A 16,746-nucleotide genomic window follows, 5' to 3' on the forward strand; every position below is an offset into this window, starting at 1 on the left:
ACACTTGCTATCTGGTCACTTTATGCACACAGAACAGAACAACCCTAATTATCCAAATAGCTCAAGGGCCATTTCTGAAATGTGGCTCAACTTAAATAAGGCTATAGTGGCATTGCATTTTGTGTGCATGTCAAGTACATTTCACCCCACAGTGTAAGCATCAGGTGCAGGCAAAGGTTCTCATTTCTCAGTGTAAATCTCCCATCTTAACAAGAGTGGTCTTACAGTGTTCTGTTTGCCATTACGCAGACCCACTCTTCCATTCACAATTGTTTCATGGTCCTGTGGCAACTACTGCCATTGCTTATATAGAAAAACAATAAATTATTTATGTTTCAGCTCTTTACAATACAATGTACTAGCTGGAAACTAGGAGAGGAGCCTGCATCAGGTAACCAGACCCCTCTCCACACGTCAGCAAGCACTTTCCCTATGCTGGTTTCTGTACCATAATTTAGGAACGGCTATTCTAAGGTTTTGGGGGTTTTTTTTACACTAGAGAATTTTAGCCCAAAAATTCCCCCTGGTACTTATGCCCTGCTCAGCTGCACAGGTGCTAAGGCACCGCTTTACTTAACATAATAAAAATGCCCAAGGATGCTGCAGCCTTGTCTTCCTGGTGCAGCCCAACCGGTGGTAGGGTAAGCACTGAGTGAGGGCGGTTTACTGGGGTTTGTTACTGTTTTGGTGCATGGGAGGGAGGGTGTCTTTTGCTAAAATTCCCTACTAGGGAGCCAGCCCTGCCCTCACTTATAATTAAGCTATAATCACTGTTTAAGTTATAGCTGGGGGGGGGGATGATCTCTCTCTCTCACACACACACACAGTTTTGTTTCAGTGCTTTCTACTGCACTGAGAGGGCTCCTAGCTCTATGGACGCCTTCTCCGGTAGTGGAATGGATTACAGATCGGTGTGGTCCTACCCAAACAATAACTCAGAACTACTCTGGATTGATGGGGGGCTGGTCGAAATCCATTCAGTAAAAGAGAGAGATTTCCAGGGACCAACCAGATCGTCCACAAATGTAGTGAAGAGAGTTTGCAGCTGGCTAAACCGAGGCTACCTTTGAAATAGCCCCTGCTCTGGGACTGAGCATGTCCTCACACATGCCCAGCTGGACGACAAAGACTAGGCTTACGAATTAATTTTTAACAAGGGGGCGGGAGGGCTTCACGCAGCTGCTTGTGCCCTTGGCCAGCCAGAAAGAGCCAACGACCAATGGAGCAAAGCAGAGGGGAAGGATAGCTAGTAACGGGGTTGTGCAATGGAGGCGCTGGCTTTTCAGAACAGCGTGTAATGAGGAGTTTGCTCTGTGGTCCATGGGCAGCCCCAGCCCGCCCCTTTTCTCGGTTGCTCCGTTCCCCGGGGGCTGAGTTAGCATTTGGCTCTAGAGCTACAGCTCTTCCGAAGCTTCCCTTCCCCTTTGGGGGGAGCCAGTTACAACGGATCGGGTCACGTGAACCGCGCAAAGCAAGTCCTCTCCATCTAGATCCTTCTCAACATGGCTTTTGTTAGCAGGGCGGTGTCGGTCTCCTCCCTGCTGCTCTGCTGGCTGTCCTTCGCCTGGGAGAGCAGCAGCGCTTTGCACACCAAGGGCTCCCTACCCCTGGATGTCATCACCTTCTACAAGGTAAGGGGGGTGCTGCTGGTTGCGTGTACCTGCCTGGCCGTCCCTTCTCCCCCCGCCTGCACGGTGCTGCGGCTCGGAGACACTGGCAGTTGGGGCGGGGAAGGACCTGAAAGCTACGGGCCTTTTCAGCTCGCTGGATTGAAAATACATTTCAGCTCCAGCGCAGGTCCCGGGCGGCTGCAACAGGAACGTGCCCTGAGCGCCGGGCTTTTCAAGGGGATTTTTGGAAAGGGTTGGTGGGTAGGTAGAAGAGAGAGAGAGTCTCTCCCCCGCCCCCGCTCTGATATGGGGCACCTCGGGCACTTTGCGGGTGCAATAGCACGGCGGCGCGCTCAGCCCTGCAGGGCTCGGCTCACGGCAAGAACAGATATGGCGCAAGGGCCATTTTCAGAAGCTGCAGGCTGGCAGCCGCTCGGGAATGGCTCAAGCGTTGGCTCCTGGACCACGGTGGCCAATGGGGAAAGGGCAGAGGAGAGGCGGCCTCAGCAGCTGGCCAATCACAGGAGTCCAAGTGTCTTAATTGCACCGCGAACGTGGGTGAAGGTTTTTGCCAAGGCTGCGGTGCAGCGTAATCACCTGTGGGAGAAGGGGCATCGCTCCTGGCAGGGCAGCGGTGTCCTGAGCACCTCCCAGCTCTACTACTGCAGCATTTCCTCTCTTTGTCTGCAGCAGGTGTCTGATTGCTGCATCCATCAGGTTTCCTTCCAGCCACAGGCCACTGCCCCCTCACACTTCTGCTGGGGCAGCACATGCCCTTCCACAAATGCAGTGCGAGGCACCTCCGCCTAGCCTACACTAAGCACTTCTGAACAGCCAGAGCAGTCAGTGTCCAGCCCCAGCCGGGCTCCTCGCATTTCATGTGCCTGGGCGACATTCCCACAAGAGAGAAAATCCAGAAACACCCTCTTCTATACCCGTATACAACAGCCACACTAGATGGTATTGAGCCTCTCACTCTTACTGATGCTTCTTAGCAGCCTGCGGATGGGCTATGCAATCTGCCCCTGAGTTCCCTAGACAAATCAGTACAGATTATTTTTTTCCAAGTAAGGGAAAGGCAAGTAGCTTACTCACCAAATTTAAACCAAGTAGAAATGGAAATACCTTCCTGATTTTTTTTCCATTTCATTAACAGGGTGTACTTTTGTTATGTAAAGATTTAGGTTTCTAGCACTGCAAGATGATGTTTAAGCACAAGAGCCAGGTTTTAGAAATAGGAAGGAAAATTGATCAGAAATAGAAGAAATCGGAGTGAGAAGTAGGAGTGAAGCACACCAGCTAAATGAGTCAGCTGTCATGGCTCAGACTTCTAATCGACACTGGAGAAGGGATACTAGGCACCTACTTCAGGTCCATGCAGTAATAACACTGAATCAATATCAGCTTATTTAACTTGTTTCTCAAAGTATGTAAGGAAGCATTCACCCTAAGCAAGTAACTGTGGTAGGGGCACTGACTGCACATGGCTGTAGGTTTTCTTTTCTTATGACAAAAACAATGAGGTGGCCTTGTGACCTTAGAGACTAACATTTTTTTGGGCATATAGTTTGTAAGGTGCCACAAGGACGCCTCATTGTTTTTGCTGATACAGACTAACACGGCTACCACTCTGAAACCTTTTCTTATGACAGTTCATCTCATCCACTTGAAATGAATCTCCACTTTGATAGACCAGTTTTGGTGTATTTGCATTCTGGGACTCCTTAAGCACTTGTTCCATAGCATCTTTTGCTAGGAGCAAGGACTTTGGGGTAATTTCCAGATGTGAAGCACTACATTATGGGATGGAACGAAAAAGACTGGCTGAGAGGTGGAGCTACAGTATTTGCGATTTTCAGACATACTGAGAAGGGGAAGGAGAGTACTGCCAACTACACTAGTTATCAGGACCAGAATTAAAGACTTTGTTCCAGGTATTGCATACGTTACTACGAACGCTTATAAAATGCCTGGGATGGCATTTGTGAGGAGGGTGGGGAGCAGTTACTGGAATCTCAGAACATTCCTAGCAAGAATTTGCTGCACTATCTTCCCACTTAGCATAGAAAGGGCCAAGACGTGTCAGGTGTAGACACAAACCAAGTTTTGACTGAAAGCAAACAAGTCCGTTTCCAAGCTGACCTCAAAGAGTCAGTGTGTTTGGTGCCAGCCTGACAAGGCCAGTTTCACTGTCCAAGCAGTGAAACTAAAAGCCAATAGCGCAAATGATGGCATGTTAATAAGATTTTTTTCAAAAACTTTCACTTTAGCAATCTAAGGTGCTTCTGTTTGCTGAGTAACACTTTTTACTTCACTTCCAAATTTCTCACTTATTTAAACTAATGTTAGTTCTACTGCTGAATTCAGCAGTCACATTTTATTTGGCCTAAAATCCTACTTGTATTACTCACTTGAGATGTCCCCCTGAGGTCAGCTGGGGCCGATTCTACTCTCTAGGTCAATGGAGCTCCCTACCAGTAAGGTGAGCAGAATTTGGCCTATTATGTCAATCAGAATTTGACTTCAGATAAGCAAAGTGAAAGTAAAATCTTTCAGAGTATAATTACAAGCCATTTTAACAAAATACTGAAGTATACAATTTAGAATTCCTGTAATTGTATATTGCATGTTTATGAAGTATTCAATAATTCCTCCGTTAATCTTTGTTTTTCTTGTACTAGGTGATTCCAAAGAATAAGTTTGTCCTGGTGAAATTTGACACCCAGTATCCTTATGGTGAGAAGCAAGATGAATTCAAAAAGCTAGCAGAAAGCTCAGCTTCCAGCGAAGATCTGCTTATAGCTGAAGTGGGAATATCAGGTGAGCTGTAAACAGACTAATATAATATCATCTGTGGGGGGAAAAACAAAATGGCACAACTCGACCTCTTACGTACTGTGAAATGTCACCCAGTTCTCTGCGTTAGCTGGGTTTTGGGTGTAGCTGGCATGCTGAGAGGTCATTGAGGAATTAGGATGGCCCAGCATGACGTTGGGAACCTAAGAATAAATTATTGAAAAGTTCATTTTTAGTTACTGAAATATTGAATGTCCCCTTAGCCTGGTTGGTAGTGGAGCTGGCTGCCCTCACAGCCTCATGTGAAGTGGGAGTAGGAGTGCTGGATATCCCCAACGCCCGTGGGCCAGTTTGTGAAGCCTCTCAGCACAGCTATGGAATTAAAGTTGATTTGCAGTTCCTCTTGGCCCACTTCTATGGAATATGCCTTATGAGGCATAATTATGGTCACAAGAAACAAGCGTTACATTGTTGATTCACTCTAGGGAGCATTGCCATTCATTGCTGAGGTTATGATAGAGGTGTCGGCATCATAATTGGCACCAATTGACGTCGCTATGGTAGTCTCAAGAGAAGAGCCAAGGCTTATATAAGCACTGAAGACTGAATTGCCATCACCCCTGCTGCTGCCTGTTCTGTAAACAAAGGATTTAAACCTCTACAGACTGCCCAGGTGGCATACATCACAAGGCACTGAAGTCTACCTAAACACAAACTCTTTATACCTTAGTAGAATATCTGAAATCAGTATATTAATATTCTAGCTTCAGGAATTCACATGGGATTTCTGTTTCTTTAGATGTCATTTTACAAATTTGCTTGGCATATAGCATATTCTAAATAAGTGTCTGCAAGGACATCAGCTAGAAATTATAATGAGTATTATCAGTCTATATGCTTCAGGCTACAAGCTAATCTGATGGGGATCAGGAAGGAATCATTCCATCCCACCCCACATTCAAGAGACAAAATCAGTGATAGAGTAAAGCAAGGTTAAACACATACATTATGGGGGATTTGCACCTTCCTCTGAAATAGTCGATAATGGTTACTCTTGCAAGTGGACTTGCTGGACATTTGGGTTGTTCCATCCTATGGCAATTCCTCGTAGAGAGAGGGTGCTAGCAGAGTTGTAATTACAAACATAAACATGAATTGCTTTGGAGAAGAAAGGATCCTACTTACTGATTTTGCTCTGATTAATGCACTGATCCTTTTCATGTTTCGTTTCTGTTCCCAGATTATGGTGATAAACTGAACACAGTGTTGGGTGAGAAATACAAGCTGGATAAGGACAGCTATCCTATTTTTTACTTGTTCCAGGATGGGGACTTTGACAATCCCTTACCTTACAGTGGCCAAATAAAAGCCAGTGCTATTCAGCGTTGGCTGAAGAGTAAAGGCATCTATCTGGGAATGCCAGGCTGCCTACAAGAATATGACATCCTGGCAGGCAAATTTGTGAGCACCACTAAAGAGTTAGAGCGTCAAGCTCTTCTCAAACAGGGGCAGGACAGTTTAGCAAAAGCCAAGGAAACGGAGAAGAAACGGGCTGAGCAGTACTTGAAAATCATGAGTAAAATCCTGGAGCAAGGAGAGGAGTTTGCTGCTAATGAAGTTGTCCGGATCACAAAACTGCTTGAGAAGAACAAAATGAGTGATGGGAAGAAGGAGGAGCTCCAGAAAAGCCTAAACATCCTCGCCTCTTTTCAAAAGAAGAATAGTGAAAAAGAAGAGCTTTAACTTGCTGGAGAACTTTCTACAAGCTGTGAAATACTGACACAACGTCCCATCCAGTTCTCCTTATGCAAGCAAACTTCCCTTTGACCTCCAGGGAGCAGCAAAATTCCTTCTAGTGTGCTTGGTGCTTTAGAAAACTCAGAGGAAGGCATGTTGTCTTTGAAAAATGACAGTATTCTGTAGTAGGGATTCAAACAATCACCTCTTAAAGTGAAACTGATTTGTATTAGTTGATAAATACTATTACACACAGAAATACATTAAAAACAGATTTCAGGTTGCAAAGTCAAACACTCAAAAATTTTGGAAATAATATAATTAAGGTTGCCTCTGCAGAACTATCCCTCCACTGCACTGAATGGGGGTAGGAGTCCTGTGGAAAAAATGTGATCACATGATTAAAGACTATCATAATGCACATGTACAATAGGGCTGAACTGAGGTTGTACAGTATCAGAGGGGTAGCCGTGTTAGTCTGGATCTGTAAAAAGGGTATTTCCTAACTTTTGAGTATTTGGCTTTGCAATCTTAATAATCTTTTAATGTAGTTTTTGTGTATGTAATTTCCTAGATTTTTTTTTTTTTAAAAAGCAAACTGAACAAGCAGAAATCCTACCATGTAGTGTTATATTGTCATACACATGGTTCAGCAGCAGGGTTGAAACCACTAAATCCACCACACAGACCTAGTAAGGGATAGTAATTTACAGGTTGTCATCTTCTATGTGACCAGCACTAGAGGTGGAAGATCCACTTTGCCACTGAGTTTCATAGATATTTGTTGACAGCAAAGAATGCTGAGTGAGATTCAGGAATCTTGGGTTCTATCCTAGGCTCTGGCGGGAAATACGGTAAGTGGGCACAGAACTTTTCTCCCCAAATTTACCTCTTTCTGCCCCACCCCTGGTTTTTTGTTACAGTCTCTGCTCTTCAGGCATCTCATCCCCATCTCAGTTCTTTCCCAGCAAGTCCTAGTTTTCTCCTGCACCCTAGCTTTTTCTCAGATCTGTTTCTTCTCCCCCATTTTCCCCCACCCCCTCTACACTGGTTCCTAGATCCAGTTTCCACAAGCTCCTTGTCTGGTCTCTGTATCCCTCTGCTCCCTCACTCCCACCCCCAGCCAACTGACTTCTATTCACCAGCTCTCAATCTCAACCTACGCTGCTCCTCCTCCAATTCCCAGTCCCATCCTGGTGGCAGACTCTTGGAGCATTTCACATAAATCAGGCCCGCACAACATGCGGCCCGTGGAGGCTCACTGTGCGGCCCACAGCCGGGATTCAAAAGGCTCTGAGCTGCCGGCAGCGGCGGGGAGCCCAGAGCTCTTTAAATCTCAGCCGCGGCGGGAATCAAAGGGCTCTGGGCTGCCTGCAGAGATTCCCTGCCACGGCTGAGATTTAAAGGGCTCAGGGCTCCCCGCCGCCACGGGCAGCCCAGAGCCCTTTGAATCCCAGCGGTGGCTGAGATTTAAAGGGCTCAAGGCTCCCCGCGGCTGCAGGCAGCCCAGAGCCCTTTGAATCCCGGCCACGGCTCTGGCAGCCGGGCTGGGGCTGGGATTTAAAGGGCTCGGGCTCCCCTCAGCTGCAGGAGCTCTGGGCCCTTTAAATCCCTGCCCCAGCCCTGCAAAGCTCCGGGTTCCCCCAGCTGCCGGAGCCCCGGGCCCTTTAATTTGCCCCTGAGGGCTCCCAGCCACCTCTTCAGCTGGGAGCCCCCGGTTGATTTAAAATCAAGTATCACCTCCCTACCCCCAACCTTCCTTTTTGGCCCACAGCTATTTTGGTGGGGCGGCGCTGGGGAAGGAGGGTTTGTTTCTGCAGGGCTGGGCGGTGTTGGGGGTGGGGTGTTTCCATGGGGACAGGTGGTCCTGGGGGTGTGTGTGTTTCCACGGGGCCGAGGGGTTTCGGCCCTCAGCTGTTTTCTTTGGAGTAATGTGGCCCTCGCCGCTTTACGAGTTGTGCAGGCCTGACATAAATGGTCTCAGAAACTTAACATGGGCCAAACAACATTGTTCTGCAAGCCTTGTTTTGAAAAAATGACATGCGGTTTTATCTGAAATTTTCCAAAAGTCAGCCTGGAGGAGATGCCCACTTTGGAAAAGTTCAGCCCAAATGGTGAACATTTTGCAAAATTATAAGTGTACATAAGGTCTTATAAGGGAAACAGTTGGGCAACCAGAGTAACAGGCAGTGCTACTAGCCCTCCCTATAATTTTTTTTTTAAATAATACCTTTTCCAGAGATCATTTTATTCTCTGTGAACAAGCAGATTCTGCTGCCCTGGCAAGTGTTACTACATGTGCTGTTCCCATGTGAAACTCAGGAAGCTGCCCTAAGACACTAAATGCAGTTGTACAAAGGGTTTAACACAGGGTCTGCAAGGACTAGGCTGAGGCTGGGCACTGCGCTACGCTACGCAGCGAGCTAATTGCAGTGGAGGCTTTGCTGCCTTTGGAGCGCAGGGGTGGGTGCAAAGCGTGAGTATTGCTGCAAATAAAGCCTGTGCGTTACTACTGCTACGTTAAACCTGTCTCCGTCCGCTCGCGCCAGCCGCCGCCGCCTCCCAGTCCCTGCGCTGCAGCCGTAGAATGGCCGAGAGCAGGCGCGCGACGCAGCAAACGCCTGGGGGGCGGGGGGAGGGGGATAACCCCATCCCGGGCTCCGCCCAGCGCCTCATCCAAACGTCGGCCCCGGCCAGCCGCTTCCCTCCCTAGGGCGGGAGGGACAGGGCTCGGGGCTTGACCGGGTCCCGCTTCCCGCGGGGTCCGGCCCGGCCCCTCAGGGCCCGGGAGCCCCCACCTAGTACTGCCCAAGCAACAGGGCCGGCCCCCTGCCGGGCTCCGGGGAGACTCGCCCGGGCCCACGGGAGCTGAGCCGCCCCCAACGAAGCGCCTCCGACCACGCAGGCTGAGGCGCCGGCACTAACGGCTCCGCGCGCGCGCTATTCGCACCACACCCACCCTCCCTGGGGCTGCCGGGTGCACGCGCGTCTGCGAGACCCGCCCAGCGCGTGACGCCAGCGAGTAACGAGGAGGTAACGTAAACTGGAGGGGAGGGGCTTGCCTGTGCGCGCAGTAGCGCGTGGGGAAGCGAAGCAGGGGCTGTTGGGTGTCGCCAAGTAATGGGTGACCCGGGCTGTGGGGGCTCAAGGAGATTGGAAAGCAGGCCTGTGTTGTGCAGCCCGCGGCTGTAACTGCTCAGGGATTTAAGATTGATCTAGAGTAACCACAATTAAATCAATGGCGTTACTCCAGATCCTCAGTGGAATGAATGAGATCAGAATCTGGTCCATAGCTTGTCCTGTAAAAACAGCCCATCCATCTCTTATTTTAAATCTTTTCCTCTGATGAATAAAACTCCACTGCTCACATTACAAAAAAACACTTCTTTCAAGGGAACCCCCACCTGGCCTCCACTTCTTGGGAGTTGTAGTGCAAACTTCCCCCTCAATGACCTGCAGCCCTACTGTAGAGTGACCATGCCTGGAGGCTAGAGGAAAATGATTACTGACATTCATATAGAGTCCTAGCTGTTCGCAGTGTACTTTACAAATCATGTTAAAAAGAGGTGTCCTGCCTTGAAGAGTTTACAGTGCAAGGCAGAAAGAAACAACATACTGGAGAAAAGTTCACTCACTTTTTATATTACCAGAAAGACAGGATGGGGTGTATTAACACTGTTTGGTATAATTGCATGTAAGATGATGAAACTTTTCAGTCTTTACTTTCATGCCTCACCTGTACCTATGTTCAGTGATCCTAAATCGTACCCCAAAAACCTGTAGTGTCTGATAACTTTATCTCATTGGATGATCCCTCAGCATATAGCAGAATCTTATGGCCACCTGTCCAATTTGCATTCTTTTCATGTTATTTTGATTCCATGGTATCACCCCTGAAACCTCTACTTATGTAATGAACAATAATGGAGACAAAGGACACTCCTGTCTAGCAACTCTCCATAATACAAGGGGCCAAGAAATATGAGTCACTTGAACTTTCACCAAAGGAATAAAGTAAAAGGTTTTATTAACTGTTTAAATTGTCCCAGAGCTTAAACTGAATGAGTACAAATGACAGATAGCCTTGTTTCCCTCTAGTGGCTTTTCCACTTCTAATGATAGGGCAGACACTGGTTCATTCATTTCCTGTGAGTCCCACAAGACATGTATTCATCTCCATAAGCCAACTGTAGCTGGTCTCCAGCATAAACCCACAGTGACCATCAGGTGTATAGTGAACACTCTGTTAGTGCATTAAGCCCAGACATCATCCTTTCTATTGCCTTTTATAAACTATATTGACCAGGAGTACTGCCCCGATAGTTTGTGCATTATTTAAATAAAATGGATTATTACATTGGTTAATTGAGTCCAAATTTCAGTACTCTCAAGAGGAGCATATCTATCTGCCTATCTCTGTGCACTCATCACCATGGTATCATAGCCAATGATTGAGTGTGTGAGTGTCGGTGTGTATCTGACTCTCGGTGTGTTTAAATATGTGTTTGTCAGTGGTATTTGCAAATTCCAAAGACTTCTAGTAAATCTCCCCTCCATAACTATCCTTACCTTACTGGAGAGTCCTCATTTTTCTCTATAAAAAGGATTGAAATTTTAAAAGTATTTGTTTTGGATTTCAACATCCTCTTGCAGTGTTTGCAGCCCAAACACTGCAGCACTCTGTTAGGGCATGAAAGCCACTAACTAAAACTGACTACTGAGTGAAATACAAAAATTGATCAAACAGCATAAACAGTGAAAAGTAAATGGTATTTTAAATGTTACTTCAGCATTAGTAACCTTCAACGTGACTGGGAACATAGATCATGATTTGTTTAAAAAGTTTTGCGGTGACTCACTTGTGGAACATTAATCATAACTTTCCACAAGCGCAATAAAGCATTATCATTCTTGAGTTCTGACTTATATAAACACTGCATGGTCAACAAAAGCTTTCTTTTTAGCTGTGATATCTGCAACTACAAGTCTCAGTTACTTTTCTTTTCTTTTTAATCGCTGGAATTTTCTTTGCCTGGCCAGTAACCCACTCCCTCTTTAGCATAAATTATGCATGTTCCACCTTGGGAAAGGAAAACTGGTCCAATAAATATGATCTGATGTTATTGACTATGTTATCATTGTATGATAGAATCTGGTAAACTCAGATTGTGAAATGTAGAGGAAAGATGACTCCGAATATTGGTAATGGGATCTGGAATCTTTCTATTGGTAATTTTATGGTCACCCTCCATCCTCATTCATCATGTTTACTACGGTTGGGCTGACTATTCCTTCCTATTCTCACTAGGTGAAACTCACTCCTGTGCAGAGAAACAGCACAAGGCCTGTGCACTGTTAATTGGGTGACCAGATGTCCTGATTTTATAGGGACAGTCCTGATATTTGGGACTTTTTCTTATATAGGTGCCAATTACCCCCCACTCCCTGTCCCGATTTTTCACACTTACTGTCTGGTCACCCTGTTTATATCCCCTGGAACCACTAAAGGATTTAAATGGGGCACAGGGCCTTGTGCTGGCCTTCTGCCCGGTGTGAATGTCACTCTTGGTGTTTTCCATAGCTCCATATTCATTATGAAAGATCATTCTGTTTGTTGTGCCTTGTACCTTTATTCTTCCATTATACAGATTAGGTGAGGACACTTGTGGGAATTTCAGTTATGGATGAGCTGTTTTGTACCTCTTCTCTATCCCATTAAAGCATCCACCTAAATCCATGTGATAATGCTCTGCTCTTCCCTATCTTAGGTGCTTTTGATCCAGGTTCCTACTAATTAAACAAGCCTGACAGCTGACCAATGGCAGGCAAAGCTAACAGTCCACTGAGTGACTCTGTACATCCTATACATATTCTGTAAACACAAAATAGGCCCAAGTCTTAGGCCAGGTCTACACTACCACTCACCTTGGTATAACTTCTGTCGCTCAAGGGTATAAATAAGCCACCCCCGACCCACGTAAGTTACACCCAACTAAGCGTCAGTGTGGACAGTGCTATATCGGCGGGAGAGCTTCTCCCGCCAACCTAGCTACCGCCTCTCATGGAGATGGATTTATCATGCCGATGGGAGAACAGAATAAATGCACTACAGTGGCGCACCTGTGCCGATGTACCACTTCTGGTAGACTAGTCCTTAGTAACTACCGCCCAGCTCTCTTGCAGTGCTGACTTGTGAGCACAGCAGTCCTATAAAGAAGGTGTAAAATCTAAACAGCCCTGGAAATGGTCATAAATGCCGCTTGTCCTGTGGTAGAAGGAGGATTTAAACCAAGCGAGACAAAATATAATTCATGTTTTGGGGGAAGTGCTGGCCAGGTCAGCCTTGCTTCAGATTGACCCAGGCTGCCATAAAGGAAATTGGGAGCTGTGGAAGCACTGAGGCCCAGATCCTCAAAGATAGTTAGTTGCCTTATTCCCAGTGGCAGTTATCCTGAGTTGGGCCTATGCCACCACACCGATGACCAAGGGTGTCCTGATGTCCTGAGTTATCACTATTATTTACTATTTATATCTCAGGAATGCCAGGAGATTCCAGTCAGGCTTGACACATTGGAAAACAGGGCGCTTACAATTTAAGGAGCCCAATTAGATGTTTTTCTAGCAACCCCCCTCATCTCCCAGTTCAGAGGAATTTCCACACGCTGAAGCTTGCATCATTTCCATTTCCTTACGGGGAACTTTCTACCCCATTATCATCATTCCCTTTACTCAGCTGAGTAAAGCAGACTGCTTGGATTTTAACCTCTTCTTCTCCCCAGAGCTCTCAACATCCCTGCTGCTCCCAGGGTAGATTCAAGTCCAGGAGCATTTTTCCACAATACAGTCTGCTCTGTTTTGGTTTCTCCCCTAGTGCCGTTTCTAGAGCCTGCCAATGACATCTCCTGACTTCCCGTCAACTTGAACTTTTTTTTTTCATCCAAAATTCGGTTTATTTATCAAATTGAAATGGAGACAATGTTAAGAAGAATTAGTGTCTGTAAAGAGTCTAATTTGAGATTAACAGTAAAAAAAAAAGCGCTAGATCTTTAAAGAAGGAAGTGAAATCATTTCATTAAAAACAATGTCAAGGTTGAAAGGCTCAAATCTTGCTCTATTTTTATCTGCCCCTAGTCTTAGAATTGTACTGAAAACTTAACAGATCGATCTACTCCCCTGCCCCTTTTCTTTAAATAAAAGAGCCCTTCTATTAAGGAACATTTTATAAACACTTAAAGCACTTATGAGCAACTCCACCTCACTTTAAATGGAGTTAAATAATTTGTTCCCATGAAAATTTTATTTTCACCTTTCAAGGATTTATTTAAAAACCTCTAGCATAAACAATAGGTTGGAAAATACAATCTAAGAGCCAATTCTTTTAGATTTTCTATTACCTTGGGATCCCATCCAACACCCATTTTGAAGCCAGTAGAAGTTGTTCCACTGACTTCAATATGCATTGGATCTGCATTTGACTTCTTTATTTACAAGTATGATGTGTTTAATCTGTTCTTAATCAATTTGCCACAATTGTTTGTAAGAATATTTTGAGAAAAATACCTTCCTAAAACTTTGCAACATTCAGAGTGGCCACTTACTCATCCTACAAATGCACTTTTTAAAGTTCATTATAGCAAAGTCTTGCAAATTGATCTTGTCTGTAGTGGATAAGCTACTCTTTTTTTTTAAATTGAATAAATTCAGTCCATTCCATCAAGGTAAGAGCAGGCAAAGCTGATTTTGTGTCTGGTACAGTTTCATCAGAACAAAGAATGCTGGAGTGAGTAGTAAATGTGATATAGCAAAAAAACCTCAAGCATGAAAGTATCCTTTAGGGGAGTTGTGAGATATTGTCAGAGTAATTATCTTTTGCCTATTAATGAAAATTTCAAATCTCAGGATTATATAAAAAGAGGGTTTTTTCCTCAGTCTCCACTCAGCTATCTCATATCTACTGCTGAGGTACTCTGTGGCTGTGCACCCAGCAGAGGAAGCACATGCTAACACTTGGCTGTGGTTGTATCTGATGCCATCAAGTAGGCAAACTTGAGCCACCATGACTTGCTCATCTGATTTTTGCTTTCCTTAATGCCAGTTCCTCTTCATTCCCAAAGTCAAGAGACACATCCTCAGTGTCAAGTATCAGAGGGGTAGCCGTGTTAGAGTATATAGACACATCCTCAGTGTCATCCACTAATGGCTGCTTCATCCTGCCGGCCGCGCCGCGCCGCGCCGAGCCAAGCCGGATGAGCCGCAGTCCCCACGGACCGAGTCCGGCCCGGATTGCACTGAAGGGCCCAGTTTGCTTAGTGACTTCTGTGCCTTTGTGACGTGATGGTCCTGATCCTGCCCATTTTCCGAGCAAGGTGCAGGAAGCCACCTTTTCACAAAGCCTCCCTTGACTAACGCAGGCTGCAGAACAGCGGGCGCCATCAGTGCCCCCGGGGAGCTGAGGGCGGGGAGGGAAATGGACAAAATAGGATGCAAGGGAAGGACTAGCCGCCTAGCAGGGGAAGGGAGAGGGGGGAGTTTATACAGACACGCCAGAGTGACCTGGCTACACAACAGGGGGCCGCATATGTGAAGGGGCGATTCCCCTTCTCTCCTCAGTCAGCAAACCCGCTCCCTGCTCCCCGGGCCGCGCCCACCGCTCGGCCAGACCCCGCTGTGGCGCGGAGTTTCCCGGGGCGCTGGTTGCAGCTCGGGGGGAGTTTTGCCAGAGGCGGCAGGAGCGAGGTGCAGGGTCCCTGCGAGGCAGACGGGGGCAGGGTAAAGTCGGGGCCGATCCTGGTTCTGCCCCGTCGCTTCTCCGCCCTCCCTGCCCGGGGGCTCTAGCCCGGCCGGGTGCCCTCGCTGGCGGGGGGTGGCCGGGCCCAGCGGCCCCGGGGCGGGGGCAGGACTGGCCGGGCCGGGAGGAGGAGCCGGGCAGCGGCTCCCGGCGGGAGCGCAGAGCTCAGTGTCCCGATGGCCCTCGCAGCGCAGGCGGCCGGGCTCAATGTCACCCGGCTGGACGGGGACTGGCAGGTGAGTGAGCGGGCGAGTCCCGGCCGGGGACTGCGGGTCGGGAGCCCCCCGGGAGCAGGGCCAGCTCCCGCGGCCCAGCCCGCCCCGTCCGTTCTCCCTCGCTAGCCCTGGGATCTCACCCTCTGCCCGGCCAGCCAGCCGGCCAGCCGCCCCTCTGAGTGATCTAGCCGCCGCGATCCAATCCGTCTGCCCCTCTCTGGGTTCACCTCCACTGGAGCAGAGCTTCTTCCTCTCTGCTGTCATCCTTCTTTCTCCTCCCCGAGTCTCTCTCCATCTTCTCCAGGCTTCCCTCCGCGCTCCCTGTCTCTAGCCATTCAGCTAACCTCGCCTCTCCGTGATGCCAGGGCACCTTACATAACCCAAACTCTCAGGGACGGAAACCTGCTGAAGCGAAATCTTGGGTAAATGCTGCCTGGCTCTCTCAGCTTTAAGGTGCAAACATGGCTTTGAGTTTTCTCCTAGGCATCTCAGCGTTTGCACTGCCCCGCTGTACGCATCTGTCATCGAGTTTAGACAACTATTTAGCCGTTTTTATTATAGATAGAATATGAGATTGCAGAGTATGTTTACAGCCGCACTTACCATCTGCATTTTTTAATTTCCCCCAGATTTACTCTGCTATAAAATGGATACAGTTTGTCATGGCCACTTTAAGGTACAGTATATTGTTTTAAACTAGTAAGCAAATGTCAGAAATGGCAGCCTTCCCTGCACCTTGCCTGGAGGTTTAGTATTCCCTTTAAATCTCTTTAATTGGAACTCAAGAAAGTAATTTATTATTAATTATTTTTTCTTATTAGTAAGAGTATAAAAAGCGAATAGCAACCCACTATACACAGGTCAAGTGAAACAAGATCCAAAGTAACGTTCTCCAACCAACCTGCTCTTTATTTTCTCAGTGTTATAGGTTCCAGCTCAATTATTGCATATGCTGTCTTTCAAAATGTAGTGAGATCCCCAGAGGTAAGGATTCTGCCTTTCAGTTTTTAAGTTTGAATGTTTGTTACCCTGAGGATAAATCATATTTTATGTAACAAAACAGATGTGTTGGCATAAGTTTTCCACTAGGAAGGCTTCAAATATTTAGGCACATTCTCTTTTCATTATTAACAGAGTAAACCAACGGTTTAATGCTGCGGGGCAGATGAATAAACAAACCATGGGCATATTTTGCTGTATTTATATACTGCTTCATGAAGTTCATATGCCATCAGTGTTTTTTAATCCTTCCCCATTACATGTATGTAAGTTAAATTGTGCCCATGTGGTCTGAGTCAAGAACTCCTTAGTTCCAATTCTTGCTCTGACATTGACTCTTTCTGGGCCTTGGGACAGTCACTTCACCTCTCAGACTGAGTGTTCCAGTCTGTTAAATGGAAACAAGAATAAAACTTCACGAGATGGAGGAAAAGGGGTTGTGAGGATTAACAATTTATATATGCACTGCAAAGGTTACAAGGGCTGAGTATTATTGAGTCAAATTCTGCATTCAGATACCCACATTCAACTCCCATTGACTTTAGTGGGGACTGTGCACCTCTGTTTGTGCTCTGTTTGAGAGCACAAATTGACCAAATAT

General features: G+C 46.8%; 2 protein-coding genes across 6 annotated transcripts in view; both read left to right on the forward strand.

Moving 5' to 3' along the window:
• The first annotated feature begins 1,293 nt into the window (after positions 1-1,293).
• Positions 1,294-6,693, forward strand: ERP29 (endoplasmic reticulum protein 29). The gene is made up of 3 exons (XM_044990524.1): positions 1,294-1,631; positions 4,292-4,430; positions 5,647-6,693. Exons 1-3 carry the CDS (start codon positions 1,503-1,505, stop codon positions 6,147-6,149), a joined length of 771 nt encoding a protein of 256 aa, XP_044846459.1. The 5' UTR covers positions 1,294-1,502; the 3' UTR covers positions 6,150-6,693.
• A 2,083-nt stretch (positions 6,694-8,776) lies between these two features.
• The window catches only part of TMEM116 (transmembrane protein 116), a 30,620-nt gene continuing 22,650 nt past the window's right edge, over positions 8,777-16,746 (forward strand). Inside the window, exons 1-3 of one of the 5 annotated variants that reach the window (XM_044990429.1) lie at positions 8,777-9,176; positions 15,776-15,822; positions 16,067-16,130. In XM_044990429.1, coding sequence (XP_044846364.1) covers positions 15,809-15,822; positions 16,067-16,130 — 78 coding nt within the window. In that variant the 5' untranslated portion in view covers positions 8,777-9,176; positions 15,776-15,808. The other 4 variants (XM_044990431.1, XM_044990432.1, XM_044990433.1 and 1 more) reach the window with 4 other exon arrangements.

This window comes from Mauremys mutica, chromosome 16, assembly GCF_020497125.1.
Source record: "Mauremys mutica isolate MM-2020 ecotype Southern chromosome 16, ASM2049712v1, whole genome shotgun sequence".
In the NCBI taxonomy this organism is placed as follows: domain Eukaryota; kingdom Metazoa; phylum Chordata; order Testudines; family Geoemydidae; genus Mauremys; species Mauremys mutica.

Coding starts and splice junctions, on each gene's coding strand:
- ERP29 (XM_044990524.1), top strand. CDS start 1,503: ATGGCTTTTGTTAGCAGGGCGGTGTCGGTCTCCTCCCTGCTGCTCTGC. Junction 1,632..4,291: donor ATGTCATCACCTTCTACAAG/GTAAGGGGGGTG, acceptor TTCTTGTACTAG/GTGATTCCAAAGAATAAGTT. Junction 4,431..5,646: donor AGCTGAAGTGGGAATATCAG/GTGAGCTGTAAA, acceptor TTCTGTTCCCAG/ATTATGGTGATAAACTGAAC.